At 43.9% G+C, this 17,367-nt stretch overlaps 1 protein-coding gene across 1 annotated transcript in view; it reads left to right on the top strand.

Moving 5' to 3' along the window:
* The window catches only part of LOC135897385 (uncharacterized), a 44,270-nt gene that overhangs the window by 20,481 nt on the left and 6,422 nt on the right, over positions 1-17,367 (top strand). Inside the window, exons 4-15 of the mRNA XM_070533971.1 lie at positions 5,470-5,571; positions 5,643-5,739; positions 6,332-6,457; positions 6,846-6,996; positions 7,977-8,100; positions 8,981-9,223; positions 9,423-9,593; positions 12,945-13,069; positions 14,167-14,228; positions 14,305-14,547; positions 15,570-15,741; positions 16,748-16,896. Of these exons, the coding sequence (XP_070390072.1) occupies positions 5,470-5,571; positions 5,643-5,739; positions 6,332-6,457; positions 6,846-6,996; positions 7,977-8,100; positions 8,981-9,223; positions 9,423-9,593; positions 12,945-13,069; positions 14,167-14,228; positions 14,305-14,547; positions 15,570-15,741; positions 16,748-16,896 (1,765 nt within the window). The remainder of the gene's footprint in view (positions 1-5,469; positions 5,572-5,642; positions 5,740-6,331; positions 6,458-6,845; positions 6,997-7,976; positions 8,101-8,980; positions 9,224-9,422; positions 9,594-12,944; positions 13,070-14,166; positions 14,229-14,304; positions 14,548-15,569; positions 15,742-16,747; positions 16,897-17,367) is intronic.

Raw genomic sequence — 17,367 nt, 5'->3', positions numbered from 1 at the left:
TATTGGAATGCATTATGTAACCGCGCAAGCGACAGCGGACGAATAAGGAAACACACATGCATGTGCTGTGTGTTTCCTTCTTCGTCCGTTGTCGTTTCTGCGGTTACACAATGTATTCCAATATTGGCCACCAAATAGCCCGCCTCTCCCTGTTAAATATGTTGCTTCCTAGTTCAATGAGCCCTCTTTTTTGTTCCTTTCCATGTGGGAAAAAAATCAGCACTTGTCATGTGTGTTTCCTTCTTCGTCCGTTGTCCTTTGCGCGGTTACATATTGGAATCCAAGAATGATGATGGCAGGCTTATCCGCAGAATTGGATGACACGTATCAAGCAACATTAAGGTATTCGATTCGTATTGCATCACAGTGGCACATAATCATACTGGAGGATTGACCAAGAACAGGCACACACCTAGCGGCAAATACCGAATGGCCTAATAAAATAAAATAAAGTGATACGAATAACCCAATAAATATTACCACATCTGTTATATTTTGACAAAAAGGGAACGGCGGGAGTTTTAGCACATTCCGTTTCGCTGTCTCGAAGACTCAGACTTAGCCCGGGTGGCACTACGCTTGATTTCTAAACGAGGTAATTTTCCTAATCCGTGTCCTCATCTTCTGTTTTCGGTGCACTAAGGCAATCTCAGTCATCATTTCATTAACAGTTCAGTGTGCTTTACAGATAGATACCCGTGGGGCGGCATTATTGGTTCATGTATTATGTAAGAATTTATTTTTACATAGGACACAGGTACATACACCTGGTTTTTATACTGGTCCGTGCCTAGTACTGTCATTCGGTTCATATATAACCATTGTATCCACACATATTACCCCGAAATATTGAGCGACCCAACCAGCAGTAACTCCTAACCTGGGATAGTTGGGAAAAAAAGCTTCGCTTTAAAAAATGTGCCTTGCCTGCAGCACTAAAGTATCATAGGCACAATATTCCGGGCTAAAGAGATTTTTGTATCTAGAAATTCCGCAGATAAACCGAAAACGGTACAATTTCTTGAGACAAACAACTGCAAGAAACTTTTTGACCGAATGAGAAGCCCAGTTTAAGATATTGTAGATGCAGAAGAGCCTTCATGCAGCATTCTACTTCGAGTATACAAGTGCAAGCGTCATGAAAAACTCTCAAAAATAGCTTTAATACCTATACTGAAAGACAAACGCCGCCATAACCGCTCGGCTAAAGCGACGCATGGCCAAAAACGTGGGCGCCTTAGCGTTACCTACGAAACTAAGCGGCGCCTGCGGAGCGCCAGAAAATCCCCAAAATGGCGTGCTGGGACTTTTGTCATAGCTGCTGTTCATGTGCATGAATATTCTGCTAATATACTATTTAGAGGATCGTAATAAGAAATTGCGGCTTCGCCAAGATTTATTTAAGTAGTACGTACTACTCATTTAAAATACATCGAACAAAAGGGAAGATTGCTAGCATTTGGCTTTCCTTATATCGTTTATTTTAGTCCAATATTACCTGCTAATTTGGGGAGACTGCACACTGAGAAACTTCCGTGTACGGGTGTATACGCAAGGAAAGCGATTTCGAGCCTTTGCTTAACTACGAAAGCAACATTAACCGTGCAGTAAACTTTGAAGTTTGGATGTTGTACACCAGTAATGCTGTTTTTATCATTTTCGTAAAATTTTAATTCTATATTAGTGCAGTGTTCACCTGTGTTCGTGACGTGGGTGGCTCGCGTGATTAAGTTACTATTGAGCTTGGTACGAGACCTCAGACCAGTGGTGGTGCCTGTCTTGTTGCTGCACAACCGATGGCATTTCTAACAATCACTGCCAGAGGACGTTTGATACTGAGACGCAATTCAGCCGCCATGTCGAGTTCTTGGTGTGACATTAATATTGTGCGGTCGGGTGTACTAGGGTTGTCCGGTGTACTGGATGTACTGTGGTTGTTCACGTCAGGGAATTTCGTTAACTTGAGAATGAGTTATAGTTTTCATAAGATATCGTACAAACGCACTATCTAGGATTATTTACCATTTTAATGCTGCGAAAATTCTGAATACTTTACCTGAAACGCTGTAAATATTCGTCAGAATCCATGCTGTGTAAAAAGGGCAAGCATAGCAAGCGCCTTCTTTACACGAGCACTAATCTAGGAACCAATTACAGTTTCGAAACGCACCGGAAAGCCCTATTGGATTCGCAGAACGATCGAAAATGCAGAGAAAGCGATTGTTAAGTATTCGTAACTGCAATACTATTTAGACCCGCATAAGTTCAACATAGTCCACACATTCGAGAAATTTTTATGTGACTACATAACTCCATTCAGTTCACCGGCGACCCTGAGTAAACGTATACCCACTTCTTATAACGGCTGAATATAGGGAAAATGAGTATTCCGTATTTATAGTCCATCTGTCTAACTGACGCAGAAAACTTAACCATAGTACATTTTACGTCTGTACTGCTCCCCATTGCGATTCTGTCAACGTAGTGCGGCGTTTAGTTATTACAGAACGCTGGAAAACTACATATGGTCCGTCTCTTGCTCTCGGATATGTAAGTTGCTGCTAAAGTCACAATTACATCACGCAATTTAATCTTTGTATACACATCCCCCATAACACGTTCCCCGTTCTCATCAAATACAAAATATTGTGTGGCCTTTGTTTGATCCTAGATTTTGGAATACGTCTAAAAAATGGCACGAAAGCGAGTACTCAAAAATTCCCAACAAACATTCAAATAACCCCCCTAGTGCTTGCAACACACAACCATTTCTGCCACGTAAACTCATTGCCGCAATGATTTCTCATCATCATCATCATCATCATCATCATCATCATCAGCCTAGTTACGCCCACGGCAGGGCAAAGGCCTCTCCCATACTTCTCCAACTACCCCGGTCATGTACTAATTGTGGCCATGTTGTCCCTGCAAACGTCTTAATGTCATCCGCCCACCTAACTTTCTGCCGCCCCCTGCTACGCTTCCCTTTCCTTGGAATCCAGTTCGTAACCCTTAGTAACCATCGGTTATCTTCCCTCCTCATTACATGAACGGCCCATGCCCATTTCTTTTTCTTGATTTCAACTACGATGTCGTTTACCCTCGTTTGTTGCCTCACACAATCTGCTCTTTTCTTATCCCTTAACGTTACACCCATCATTCTTCTTTCCATAGCTCGTTGCGTCGTCCTCAGTTTCAGCAGAACCCTTTTCGTAAGCCTCCAGGTTTCTGCACCATATGTGAGTACTGCTAACACACAGCTGTTATACACTTTCCTTTTGAGGGATAGTGGCAACCTGCTGTTCATGGTTTGAGAATGCCTGCCAAACGCACCCCAGCCCACTCTTCTTCTGCTGGTTATTTCAGTCTCATGATCCGGATCCGTGGTCACTACCTGCCCTAAGTAGATGCATTCCCTTACCACTTCCAGTGCTTCGCTACCTATCGTAAACTGCTGTTCTCTTCCGAGACTGTTAAACATTACTTTAGTTTTCTGCAGATTAATTTTGAGACCCACCTTTCTGCTTTGCCTCTCCAGGTTAGTGAGCATGCATTGCAATTTGCAATGATTTCTCTTAGGACACTGAAAAGCGGTGTGGTTAACTGCCTATGTCACTCTACAGTCCGTCAGCGTTACCTCTAGCGTGTGGCTCTTTAACCCAACCAGCCGAGAGATTTATTCAGTTGTTCTCATCAACGATATTTCCGCTTTCTTATTGCGAAGAAATCTTCTCCGTCAACCTAGTTCTTGTGGTGTATGTCGGCGTCTTCATGAGCTAATCCCGAAGGTAGTGCGGCCTAAAAATATGTGCCACTGGCATCGCTGTGTGTTTGCCACTAGGGTCACTGACTGTGTACCACTACATATGAGTACTTGAAGCCACTGCGTACGTGCCACCGGGTGCGACTACTGGATCTGTGTTAATGGGCAGTTGTCACTAGGTATATGCACTGGGGCAAGTGGATATGTGTTGCTCGATATGTGCCCCTTGACTACAGGGCTTCTTCCATTGACTCCACTGGGTATATAAAATTGGGCCTTGTCATGCATGAAGTCTAATATGCACGTCTGGCTTGGCGGAGCGCCAGTGACTTAAAAGAAGAGAAAAAATGGCGGGATGCGGCACAAGCATGCACGACGCGACATTTTGGCCCACAACCAGTCTCGAAATCACATGGATTCTTGAAGGGAGAGGAGAAGAACATGAGGAAGAAAAGGAACGCCTTAGGAAGACTGCCGCTATGCTGAGTGAAAGAAACGAGGCTGTTGGGCTGCGGGAGCGAGCTTCAAGACTTCAGAAGTGTCGGGCAGAGAAGCGTGGCTGCAAGTCTGCTTGAAGTCGCAGAACCTTGTCCGAGCTTGAAGATTTCAGCGGTACCGAAAAAGCCATCTAAAAGTTTATACGAGGCGATCTGGCTTCCGTCGTACCTCAAGAATGTGCTCTTCGCTTGGTCCTGAAATTATGGGGCTGAAGGCAAGCACTACGCTCCACTCATACTCGACACATTGAACGAGCTGTGCCTAATCCTCAAGAAGCGAGCAGCAACTTATCTTCATGCGAATGACGCCCTGCAGCTGCACCGACGCATGTCAAGTAATTAAGGCCAATCTCGGACCTTACTTTCTTTTTATTCTTTAATTGTATAAGAAAACTTCGAGCCGCATGAAGGTTTCTTTTGGTTTTGGGTTCTCGTTTAGTTCATCTGTGTGTCTGATGTTTTCTTTGGTTTATAAGTTCACGCTTCGCTAACACTCGGTTTCGTTGCTTCCTTTCCTCACTGTCAATTCACCTCACTGGTGGCCATAATGATTCGAACTTCGCAAGCCTTAAAGGAGTACTGACACAAAAATTTGAAGTCGAGATAACTTGTGAGATCGATTTAGTGGGTCACACACACATCGTCTATAAAATATCAGCGGCGAATATCGCTTAGAACATATTTAAAATCAATTTTAAAGTACGTGCGCGCAGCCAACCGCAAAACACAGCACCTCGCGACATGGACATCACCGGGGTCGGTAAATAGCCAAAAAAACGCTACGTCATGTGGCCACGTCACGAATTTTCGTTGGCTGCCATGCGGTTTTACACGTGCTTTTCTCCTCTGTTGTTGCTTGTCCTAGCTGTTGTAGTGGTACGCTCTCCCTGTCGCTGGAAGTGCAGTTTTTGTCGTGTCCGTCGGGATATTTCCCACACTATCAGCTTGACTGTGCTGCACTGACCACGCACGAATTGCGAGTACAGCACCATGCCGCGTACATACTGCTGCGTTGACTTCTGCGGAACATATTCAGGGTTGGGTATAACTATGCATAGTTTTCCCCGCGATACCCTTCACTGGCAGAAGTGGACCGAGTTCGTGCGCGCCACTGGACGCTTAGAGTGGACCCCGCAGAAAACCAGCGTTATCTGCTCCCTTCATTTCGAGCGTGCATGCTATAAAGAAAGCCCGCTGGACTTAACGCAGTCCGATTTTCCACCAAGACGACGTATCCTCAAGCCTGGTGCTGTGCCGACTATTTACGCCACCTTGTGTCCTGCTCCATTGCCCAAGCGCCCTCGACGACAGGTTTGTACTACTTTCAGTGGTGCGTACGCATGATGATAGCGTCATATCTGATGATGCCTGATATTGCGCAGTCGTGCTCGGACACGGAGCGTGAGCCAGCTGCCCCCCATCCCGGGTCGATGGACCTCAACGCTGACTACGAGATAAACGAGGCCGCAAATGCATCAGGTGTGTGTTTAGTGCACCGTGCGATGACTAGTCATAAGCGTAGATTACCGTTTTGGCGGTTGCTCAACGTTGCTTCTTGGTGCTGTGCGCGATGTACTGACCAATGACCGTGCGAACGGCAAATCAAGTCACGTTTACAAAAACTGAGCTATGTTTGACTTTTCCTCAGTGAAAGGCTAGGCCGCGCCCCTCGATCGCGTAAACGAGCATCGCCATAGAAATAGGTGATATTACACTAGGGTTAGAACGCAGAAATAAAAGAAAGATATGAAAGTTCTTGCCATTTCAGTGGACATTCTACTGCGCCCGCTCTTTATACGGCTCCGTATTTCTGTAACGCTGCACATGTGCTTTTATCTTTGATGAAGTGCAATAAGTGTAGAACTGCCCAATACATTTCTGTCCAATACATTTGGCAGTTTAAAAGCAAGAAAACGTCCTGGAGACTACCGGAGGCAAGATATATAAAAATCGTGAAGAACATACAGCAAACAGCAGCTACTATGTACTTTTAAAAATCAAGATATAATGGCAAAATGACAATAAATAAAAATTTGATTTAAGGCAGACAGCTGACTACTTGTTTTCACAGGTGAAGTAAAGCTGGATGCACCATCCCAGCGCTTCGTTGAAGTTCGTTCCAAGGCCACTCAGGCGGCTCTGAAGGCTACAACAAAATCTGCAAAGGTGCAAGCAAGCCGAACTGTCAAGGAAGTGGGTGAGTGCCTGTCATGCCATTGTAGTGTGTACTTGTATTGGTGGTATTGAAACTTAAAGCTACCCGCCATGGTTGCTCAGTGGCTATGGTGTTGGGCTGCTGAGCACGAGGTCGTGGGATCGAATCCCGACCACGGCGGTCGCATTTTGATGGGAGCGAAATGCGAAAACACCCGTGTACTTAGATTTAGGTGCACGTGAAAGAACCCCAGGTGGTCGAAATTTCCGGAATCCTCCACTACGGTGTGCCTCATAATCAGAAAGTGGTTTTGGCACGTTAAACCCCATAATTTAATTTAATTTAATAAACTTGAAGCTATTATGGAACCGTTTATGTGCTGATCCCAATGGGGTACCCTTAGCAAATTCATGCCTCTTTGCACTTCCAGCATGCCAGACTGATTTGGAATTGCCGGACATCCTGTTGATGGAGGAAATGCGTCAGCGGTGTTCCACACCTTTATGTTCAGAGCCATCCATGACCTATGAAGACAACACTTATGACAAGACATATGAGCCTACATTGAACAGCTCAGTGGCGTAAGTGACATGACATTTTGTTTTTTTTGTTTGAGCCTGCAGTAGAAAGCACATGAATGTCAGTGGCCTTGAAGTATATCTTTCAACATAACTTCATGTTTTCTCTATGCCACAACAATCCAAGGAGTTCAGTAGCTGCACTGTCTGAGCTTCATTCAAGGGGCATTAAATGTGCACGAGGGAGAAAAGGTTCAGGGGAATGGTTTCTGCCTGCCTCTGTACTTGCTTGACCACGTACTGGCTGTGGCAGTCAAGTCCAGGGACGGCGACCATCATCCTGTTTGCAACTTCCTGCATCGTAGGCATGCACCTGCCGTGGTGACTTATGGGCTATGGCTTTGTGCTGCTAAGCATGAAGTTGTGCGATAAAGCCACAACAGTCTCATTTTGATGGGGGCAAATTGCAAAAATGCCTGTGAACTGTGCATTGGGTGCGCGTCAAAGAAACCCATGTAGTTGAAATTAATCAGGAGTACCCCATTACGTCGTGCCGCATAATCATATTGTGGTTCTGGCATTTGTAAAACCAAACAATTTACTTTTCATTTAATCATGGACATGCTCCTCTCGATAGTAATGTGAAAACTGTATTAATAAGGTACCAGTTGTGCACTTCCTCATTATGTGTTCAGGTAAGCGTGCAGGACAAATAGGCTTGTAATGCCCTAAAGGTTAGCTTGTGTATTGCCATGTTATTTTTGGCGAGAAGTTTATCGCTGTACTTATAGCATCTAATCTCTCATTTCCTCATGCCTTTCTTTGTCATCTGTGTGTATGTGTGTGCGTCACGTCCATGCAGTGAAATTTCATGCACTTCACAATTTGTGCAATTATAGCCTCACCACTTCCTCGTTGTGGGCTGTCGTTGCAGTGCATGGTGGTTGCATCATAATAAAAGCTACTTCTAGCAGGAATATAAGTATATCCACAATTGTGCCAGTTCATGAAAGAACAATGTTTACATATGCTCCAATCAATAGTCTTCTTAACAGATCCTCAGGTGAACCTCTTGCAGCTAGGAAGTTCATTGTGTACGAGGAATGCCTGCTGCAGGTATTCCAAACTTGCAAGACCTGTGGCTTCCCTGCTGAACCTTCACTACAGGTGTGCATGTCTCTTTCTCTCACAAATAAATGGTGTAATTATTAACAGCATTGCAGATACTGTCATGTGTCTTCATGACACAATGCTAATAGCTAAAAAAAAAATTGCACACGCATACAATGACGGACCCAGCAAGTTTGTTTAGATAGGTGTGTGCATGTTCCAAAAGTCTCAAGATTACCTAAGCAGTGGCATGTCATCTCTGCCTTTTTTCCTCTTCGAACAGGACTAACAGTGCCATTTAGAGTACCTACAGGGAAGCTCCAGCTTCAAGTGCTGTCCCCTATCCTCGTGGCATGTCCGTCATTGCGAAAATTATGGTGTTGCCTATGTTAAAAAAGGGGAGGGGGAATGGAACTAGGAATGCAAATTTTCAGCACACCGTCTTGTTGCAGGCTTTCCTGCATCTTTTCTAATGTTGTAAATCCATTGTCACTACCAATACAATGGCAGCAAATGTATTAGACAGAGGTGTTAATCATTCGATCAGAAAAATGTACCTGGTGCCTTCGGCAGAAACCATGTATGTGAACACATAAAATGTTTCCTCGTAACTAAAATAAAGTGACTGTGCACAGCTAGTTTGCCACTATGTAAGGTTGCACGAATGCACTGGCTGTCGTGAGATTGCATAAGCTCAGTAGCATTCGGCTCGATCAGTACTTTGTGAGAGACTCCCTAGGAATGGCACTGTCCTGAATCACTTGTTTCTTCGACCCATGTGCCTTTAATTGGAGCTAGTTTGCAGCCCCCCTGCATGTATGCCTGTTCCCAATGTTCACTCATGTCACAACAGATGACATGCTTTTCAATAATGCAGTGTAGGGTTGTCTCCAGTGTGTATCCAAATACACTATGTGCTGTATTATCCTGCTTGCAGGTGAAAGGTTCTCTTGTCACTGCTTCTGTGATATGCCAGGAAAAGCATGTGAACATCTGGCACAGTCAGCCGAAGAAAGGGAAGCGTGCCGTGGGCGACATTACACTGGCTGCTGCGATTTTTTTCACTGGCTGCAGCGTAGCGCAGTCCTTGCGTTTTCTTAAGAATGCGGGCGTAGCCTGCTTCAGCGAGAGGTCGTACCATCGCTTGCAAAGCAAGTTGTTGCTTCCAGCAGTGAACGAGGTAATGGAATTTCTGTATTACACAAATTGAGATGACCACAATCTGTTGGTGGTTCGGTGTTGCATGCTGAAAAAAATTGTCAATATCATACACACTGCACACTGTAACTGAGGTGTACATTTCATGACGTGGTATACATGGCCTGCCTTTCATATTCAAAGGAATACGTGTCAATAAATGCATTTTATGCATATTCCAGGTCTGGCAGGATGAAAAGAGGCGGCTCGTGCAAACGGTTGTGTCATGTGGAGGAGGAGCAAAAGTAGCAGGCGACAGCCGCGCTGATTCTCCTGGCTACAGTGCCAAGTATGGCGTTTACTCAGTGCTGGAGACAAACTTGAATCGCATCATTGATATCGAGCTTGTGCAGGTGAGAGCTCAGTAATGCACTTATTTCTAGGCACAGGCATATACTTGGTTTTATTGTTTCTTTGCTATTATGTTACATTGTGCATTGCTTTACATTATTTTCTTTCATGTTGCCACCACGTTCTTTCATGGGATAATGCCGGCATTCATTGTACTTGCAACTAACCAGAAATTTCCATTCACCCTGCAGAGTCATTCTTTCTTTATGTGTTATGATGATGTCCATTTATTAGTACTATAGTTACAAATAACTGCTACAAGTGCTGTATTTAAAGAGCACAGAATGTTATTTGGTTGCCACATGCACTGCTCCTTGACCTCTGTTTCCCAGCACAACGCATCGAGCAGAGCGTATGGGCAGTTACCACCTGCAGAGCAGCAAATTTACCTCTTTTCTTCTGGCATTCATTGTAGCGGTCCGGGTAGAATAACCAACCACCAGACATAAGTTCCGCAAGGCGAGTGTTGTCCGCCATTTAGTCTTATTCTCCACCGACCCCCCTTCTTCCTCTTCTTTTAAATTCCAGAAGTAGTCCGCTTCACCCTCCCCAGGTGTTTACACCTCCTGGTGTAATAGTTGAACACATTTCCGATTGAGGCACGCACTGTTTGACCGGTGGCTCCCAGGTACCAAATAGCCTTCAATACATCATGCTGCGATGCCATTTTAAACCACAGGGAAAGGTCTGTAAAACGTAGCGTTGGTACTTCCAATTCCTTTCCTGACTAGGACGCGGTCTTCCACTTCTGTATCTCGTATGTCACTGTTCCGCCTCTTGTCGAAGTTTCCTTTCATGCGCTGTCGATAGGCGTTTTCTTGTCTCTCGCTTTTTTTTTACTTCACTAAGTGTAAGCTTCTCCAGGATGCCGAGTTCGCAATCCACAGGGAGAGTAGACACAATTCCAGCAGTGGCAAAGAGAGGACTGCATCCGTATATGAGAATGGTTGTGGGGTCTTGTAGCAGCTTCAAGGCAGAGCTTCCAGCCACCTCGGAATTTCGGGTACATCTTCATGTATTGCTTGATGTCCCTTATAGCACGTTCAGCAAGGCCGTTTGCTGCAGGATGGTAGGGTGAGCAATATTTTACTTTTATCCCATGATCTCATGTCCAGTTGGCTAACTTTTTGTTTCAAAAGGTCGGGCCATTGCCACCCTCTGTCGTCTTTGTATTCTGGAAGCATTGAGCTTGAAGAGCAATGACACTGTTGGCGTTTTCCTGCCTTGGCCGTGATCATTCTTGTGCATTCGTCAATACTGAGTAAAAATGCTTGAGTTTTCTTTGTGCCTTCTCCCATCTTTTTAAGTTCCCCGACGTCTAAGTGGATGACTTTAAATGGGATGCGTGAATGCTTTGGGGTTACCATCATGTCTGTCGCCTGCTTGAATTTCACTTTGTTCACTTGACATAGGCGGCACGTGCGAATGTAATTTCTGATGTCGTCCTTCATGCTTGGCCGAGTAAACCTTTTCAGCAGTTTGTTGTAAGTGCGCCAGAAGCCGTCATGTCCCCCTGACTCTGGACTGTCGTGGTGTAGTTGAAGTATCTTGGGAACCATTGTCGATGGCATGCAATATTTTCCGTCCACAAACTTTATTTCCTCAGTGGCTTCCCACAACTTCACATGAGTTATTTCTTCTGGGTGTTTGTTCGCTTGTCTCGTAGACAAGTGATCTCGACATAGCGTCCGCATTCGTCAGTAGTGGGCCAGGCCGGTATGATACGGCAAAGTCGAACTGTTGTAGGTAATTAACCCACCTCGCGATTCGACCCTTTGGTTGTGCCTTGCCTAGGAGATGCACCAAAGCTTTATGATCGGTAAAAATGGTGAATTTCGCACCTTCTTGATAGGTTCTAAAGTATTGTACAGCTTTTAAAACTGCCAACGCTTCTTTTTCTGTGGTAGTATGAATTGACTTCAGCAGGCTTCAATGTATAGCTGTAATATCCAACGACGTAGTGCTTTTTATGATCCGATTGTCGTGGCGACTTCTGATATAAAACTGTGCCCATTGCGTAGCCCAAACTGTGCATGTAGTTAGGTGCATAGCTATTCGACGATAGGCACTCCTTATGGTTTTATGGTTACTCAACTTATTCACGTCCTGATTGTTAAAAACCAGTTGTCTCCTCCACACTGAGCCTTCCTGTTCCAGTTCTGTTCCTGTTAACAGATTCTGCAGGCACTGAAAAAGCTCGTCAAGGGTCCTTAGGGCTCTCATCTGAACTTCATTTCGAATGTCTAAACAGAGACCCTGCATCACTAAGGCAAGATCTGCTGTTGAGGCGAGTCTAGGTTCAGCGGCATGCAACAAATTACGCTTCTCAAGGACATACTCTAGAGGAGGTCCTGATGCGTACTGGTAACCTAGAGCAGCATCCAATCTCTTTACAGCACTGATTTCGAAAGCAGCCAGAAAACTCACTTTCTATTTCTCCCAACATGGTGCTGCCTTGTCAAGAAGCTGCAAATTGTACCATGTCCTAGCGGTGGCATGAAGATAACGTCGCATCTTTTAAATTTTTTAATCATCAGAAATCCACATAATTTTTTCCAATGCGTACTTATAGAAGCATAGCCATTGGTGAGGGCTTTGGTGATTGCCTTCAAAAATGTCCGGCTCCGCAAGCTTTTGCACTGGTTTGTCTAGGCTGAGTGACTCAACTAGAGTTTTCATTAGTTGACTGTGTTGCGTCATTTGTCACTGCTGCTCTTCAATAATTTTCATAATGATGCTCATCTCTGCGGTGGTTTCTTGCGCGAAGCGTCCATATCGCATTGGCTCGAGGTTCACTTGTTTCAGTGCCGGTAGTGACAGATGCACCTTCACCGATTCCATTTGAAGAAGTTGCTCTCGTCCTATGGAGGCTTCTTTCATAACTGTGTCGATGAAGTGTGCTGAACTAACATGACATGGACGGTCAGTTGACGGCCCACTTTGCACTTGATAACTCTTGAAGACAACATGCTGTGACGACGTCTGGCCGATGCAGAACGTAACCCACATGTTCGTCGTCGACTGCGCTAAAATATGTAGCAGTCCGGGTAGAATAACCAACCACCAGACATAAGTTCGGTAAGGCAGGTGTGGTCTGCTATTTAATCTTATTAAATAGCTGACCATAAGTACTCCGCTTCATTCCAGAAGTAGTCCGCTTCATTCGTTACCGCTTTTTTATTCCTTTTCACTACTCTTGGCCAATGTTTAGGTGCCATTTGCATGCTAAATAGTTGCGGTGTGAGTAGCAGGCTTTCCTCTTCACCATCAACCAACCATCTCTCTTCAGCTGTTTGTTTCGTCTAGTAGCCGCATTTAGGTGCATCTCATCAAGCATTTTCTTTGGTTTCCAGTGCAACGAGGTATCCTCAAGCACACACATGGAGCTTGAGGGTCTGAAGAGGGCTCTCGCCTCCCTTGATCACAGCGGCATCATTGTCACTGAAGCGGTGACTGACCGGCATCCACAAGTGCGCAGGTCAGTGTTGCCAAATGTAAATGAAAGTGCTAAGTAAAAGTGCCCTCAAATGTAGCCAGAAAACAACCCGGATTAATTAGTATTGTGCTGTAATCATGGCAGCATTCATAAAAGTAAAGAAAGCATGACAGTAGAAAAAAGAGAAATTCTTCACGGCAAAAATAATGCAATAATGTCACGTAGCAGTGGCGTTGAAGAAAACAGGGCTAAAACTGTAAACGACGAAGCTGATTCTTTATTGGGCCATCCTGTGCCCAGCAAAGAAACTAACTAGCTTTACAACAAGAGCGGCATGCACAATCCGTCAGTTTTTGATAAACTGATCTGCAGCGAAACATGTCTACTTTATACATTAGTGATCAAAGGTTCCAGAGTAATCCCTGGTGCCCGCGTGTCTTCCAGAAAGTACTACACGATTCGCGTCACTCATACAATCAGATTACATAAGTGTTGGTGACCACAGACGACAGATAGTAGCATCGATAATGTTCGAGAAACTTCCGATACTTGCAGGCGTGTCCTGCACGTTAGCAGGTAAAAAGGGGTTACTGATGAAAGATGAACAAGTACAGTGGAACCCCGTTGATATGATCTGCTTTGCGGCAGCTTTTGTGGCACGCGTTTTGCCGCCGCCGCCGCGCAGCGCGTATTGATTAAACGTAATTTAATCTAGTACACTTGAATATAAAGCTACGAGTTTCATAAATACGTGTTTGCAGTTGTATCATCCAGCTTCAGGTAAAAACGCGATCGTATCAACCGCGTAAAAACACATTCCTCCATGGGGTGTTGGCTGGGAAACGAAAAAAACAAACGTATTACGCAGAATCATATCAACATGGTTTCACTGTACACGTGTCAATATGACTAACTTATTACATCTACTCTTAATGTGTATGAAAACAGTTCAGTAGTGTGGGAACCATGAAGCACAAGGAAACCATTGTAAGGCCACCACTGTATACATTTCTCACTAGAAGTGAGAGACCAATGTGCAGCAATGACATGTCTCTTTGTCTGGGCCACATACTAACGATTGTAGTGCAGGCTGTAACGCAGCTGTTTGTGAAATGGCAAAGTCTGCAACACTGATGCAGGTACTTCAAGTCTGAGAGGCCTGAAGTGGACCACCTGTTTGATGCATGGCACGTCTGCAAAGGTCAGCATTGTCTGTATTTTCTGCTAGAGACTCCTTTACTATTAGTTGCTTGTTATCTTTCTTTTTCGTTGTACAGGGCTAAACAAGAAGCTGTTGCAGGCTGCTAAATCTACAGGATGCGCTCCCATTGGCCTGTGGACACGTTCAATCGTCAACCACCTATACTTTTCAGTGCACTGTGGGAATGGCAGTGGTGACCTTGCCGTGGCTGTGTGGCTTTCTGTAATGAACCACATCCAAGATAAACACCATGGCCACAGCCTACTTTATGATAGATGCCAGCATGGCGACCTTGAGCCACGGAAATGGATCTTTCCAGGTGCAGCTTTCTTGTACATTTTTACAGAAAATCTTTCTTTGCTTATCCTATCCAGTGGTTACCATAATAACAGCAGCACCTTTCTGAGCGGCGCTTAGGGTACAGTGAGCCTAACAAACTTGCATCATCTAGCATCAAAAATCCCTATTTTTCACCTGTCACAAGAAAATTTTAAAGCAAAAATTGTAGCTGACAATGAGTTAATACAGTATATTCCACAACTGTAATGCACACCTTTTTTTCTAGAACATTCGCCAGGAAACTGCCTGTGTGGTGCAGCCTGATATGAAACTAAAACCGCATACTAGGCAGCGTCAGCAACAGAAAAACATTCTTGCATAGCATGACCAGCATGATTAATGTAGCATGATGACCCACTGCTTTCAGTATAATTACAAAAGCATATTCAAACTATAAGTTATTTATATAGCTAGTGGCAACAGGTTGTGTAGCGTGTTTTTGGTGCAGGACAAACTAGCAAAGGGGTTAGTCTAGGCATGGGCAACCATACCATTTGTAATTGCTGCATGGCTGTTTCATAAATGCAAATTATCACATGCACTGTGGACCACATGTATACAGAGGACATGTTGTTCTTCACAGACAGTAATTAAGTGCAGTCCGGTGTGTTGACACTGGATATTAAGTAAAATTTGTCTCTTGTTTGGTCCACCAAATTATTGGCCATTTCTCAGCCATGTCAGGGCTGAATTGACGGAAGTGTAGAAGCAAAGTATCTGCAACTGCAAAAAGTTTTAGAGCACAGACACCATGAAAAATAAGTGTGCCTGCTCTCCCATGGTAATGTGCATTGGACACTTCCCTTTATGACCGTCACATCGTTCGTGATATTCCAGGGTGAGAACCAAATTAACAAGTAAACTTAACTTTTTCTTGAATTCTGTGCTACAAGACCTTTCACAGTTGGTACATTGAGTAATGCCAGAAAATGACATTTTTTACACAACCACAAACAGGGTAATAGTGTCTTTGTTTTTTCATGTTTGTGTACATTATTGCAGCTACCCATGCTTATGACAAGCTGTCCAGCCTGTCGACGAACAAGAGGCTTTTGACTGACATCCGTCAAATTTCTCCACACATGCAGACCTTTAGTGTGGAATCGTTTCATGCGATAATCAATCGCTTCGCCCCGAAGGCTTATGCTTACTCCTTCCATGGAATGTTTGCAAGGTAAGTTTGTTGTAGAAATTATTGTGAGAAAATGGCAAGCAGTGATAGTAAGGTCAAAACTACATGTGTTAGCATTTCCTGATATCGTTTCGAGTCCTCAGTTCACTGCACTAGGTTAACCGCACCGGTACGCTTAACAACTGTAAATTTTCTTGTGATGAACTCGATGCGTTGAATTTTGAGAATGCTGGAAAACACTAATGGTTATGTGTTTGATGTTCAGGACAAGGAATGCAAAATAATTTGTATAATAATTGGCTTTCCGGATCTGCAGTGTTGTGTAAAGCAGACAGTCTGTATGGAAAGAATGACTTGATTCACTTTCTCCACAGTGGAGTCAGTTTTTGAAGTCAATGGTCTTCTCTTCTTGAATGGTCATCATCTTCAATAGAACAATGACCTTCAAAATTTTTGCGCCATTTGTGCATTGTAGCCTTCCCTCAAACTCAAGTACCAAGAGCTGTTCCTAGCATCTGAGCTGTCTCGGCAAGTAATTTTCGAAGCTTCGTGCTGAGTTTCACAAACCTACTGCTGCCCTGACATGCTCATTTGACATCAGGCAAAATCACCCAAATCGATTAACATCAGTTCACACATACATGGAAGAGAAAAAAAACAGTGCATATATAGACAGCTGCTTTTGCCATCTGCTACACTAAATGTGCTGCTAGATGGTGATACAAGCTCTATTAAAATTTTATTACTTGTGAGATAGTAAATAAATAAAGTTTGCAAATTTTCCAGGCAGAACACATACTTGATTTCAGTTTCTCATTGTTTTTGTTTATGCATTAAGTACACTGCTCAGTCTGGTAAGACTACTTTCCATTTCAGAGTGTCGTTTTCGTTGCCAGGGGAATGCAGCAGTTTCTCCCTATGGTACTGTGCATATTGATGACTGTGAAAGTATATTCAATTAGTTGCCTTACTGCTTGTATGTTGGGCTGGGCAAGTGCACATAAAAAATATAGCATGTACATAGCTATGGCATATTCCTGTACTGCAGGACTGCACTGGCTGCCTTGCATTACAATGAAAATGCCGACAAGGGTCAGGCCGTGACATTGAGTGGAGAACTTCGCTGGAAGGTGAAGCACCCAAAAGCGCGGAACGGAGAAGCAAGTGTCTCCTCTGTCAAGCAGGCGCCGACTTACGGTATGCAAGGGGCTGGTGTCCTTCTTATGGAATTTTGGCAAAATAATCACCAGTGCTACTTCTTAAAGAACTTTTCACAAACTACATGCAACAGCAGCCACGTACATTGAAACTGCTTATTTTCAGAGGCGCTCTTTCTAAATATTGGGCACATGCTCTAAAATTTAGCACACTAGCTTATTGAAGCTTGTAGGAAAATTTAGCTCAACCAGACATATATGAAGACTGCTTTCAGAATCGTAGAAACAAACTGAAACTGGCCAGAAAGTATACAAAATATATTTCGGCATTGTCTTTGTGTAAAGAGCAATTATTGTAATTTGTTTAGAGAAACAGCCTTACGGACATAATTGTTTGCATTTCCAAAAGGTCACAGGAACTCAGAAACGCTTTAGAATTGCTTACCACAATTTCATAGCACATAGTGTAAAATTTACAATTGTGTGTTTTTTTCCACTTGTTTCGTTGCAT

This window comes from Dermacentor albipictus, chromosome 2 (genome assembly GCF_038994185.2).
Source record: "Dermacentor albipictus isolate Rhodes 1998 colony chromosome 2, USDA_Dalb.pri_finalv2, whole genome shotgun sequence".
Classification (NCBI taxonomy): domain Eukaryota; kingdom Metazoa; phylum Arthropoda; class Arachnida; order Ixodida; family Ixodidae; genus Dermacentor; species Dermacentor albipictus.
This window is presented reverse-complemented; position numbering and strand designations above follow the sequence as displayed.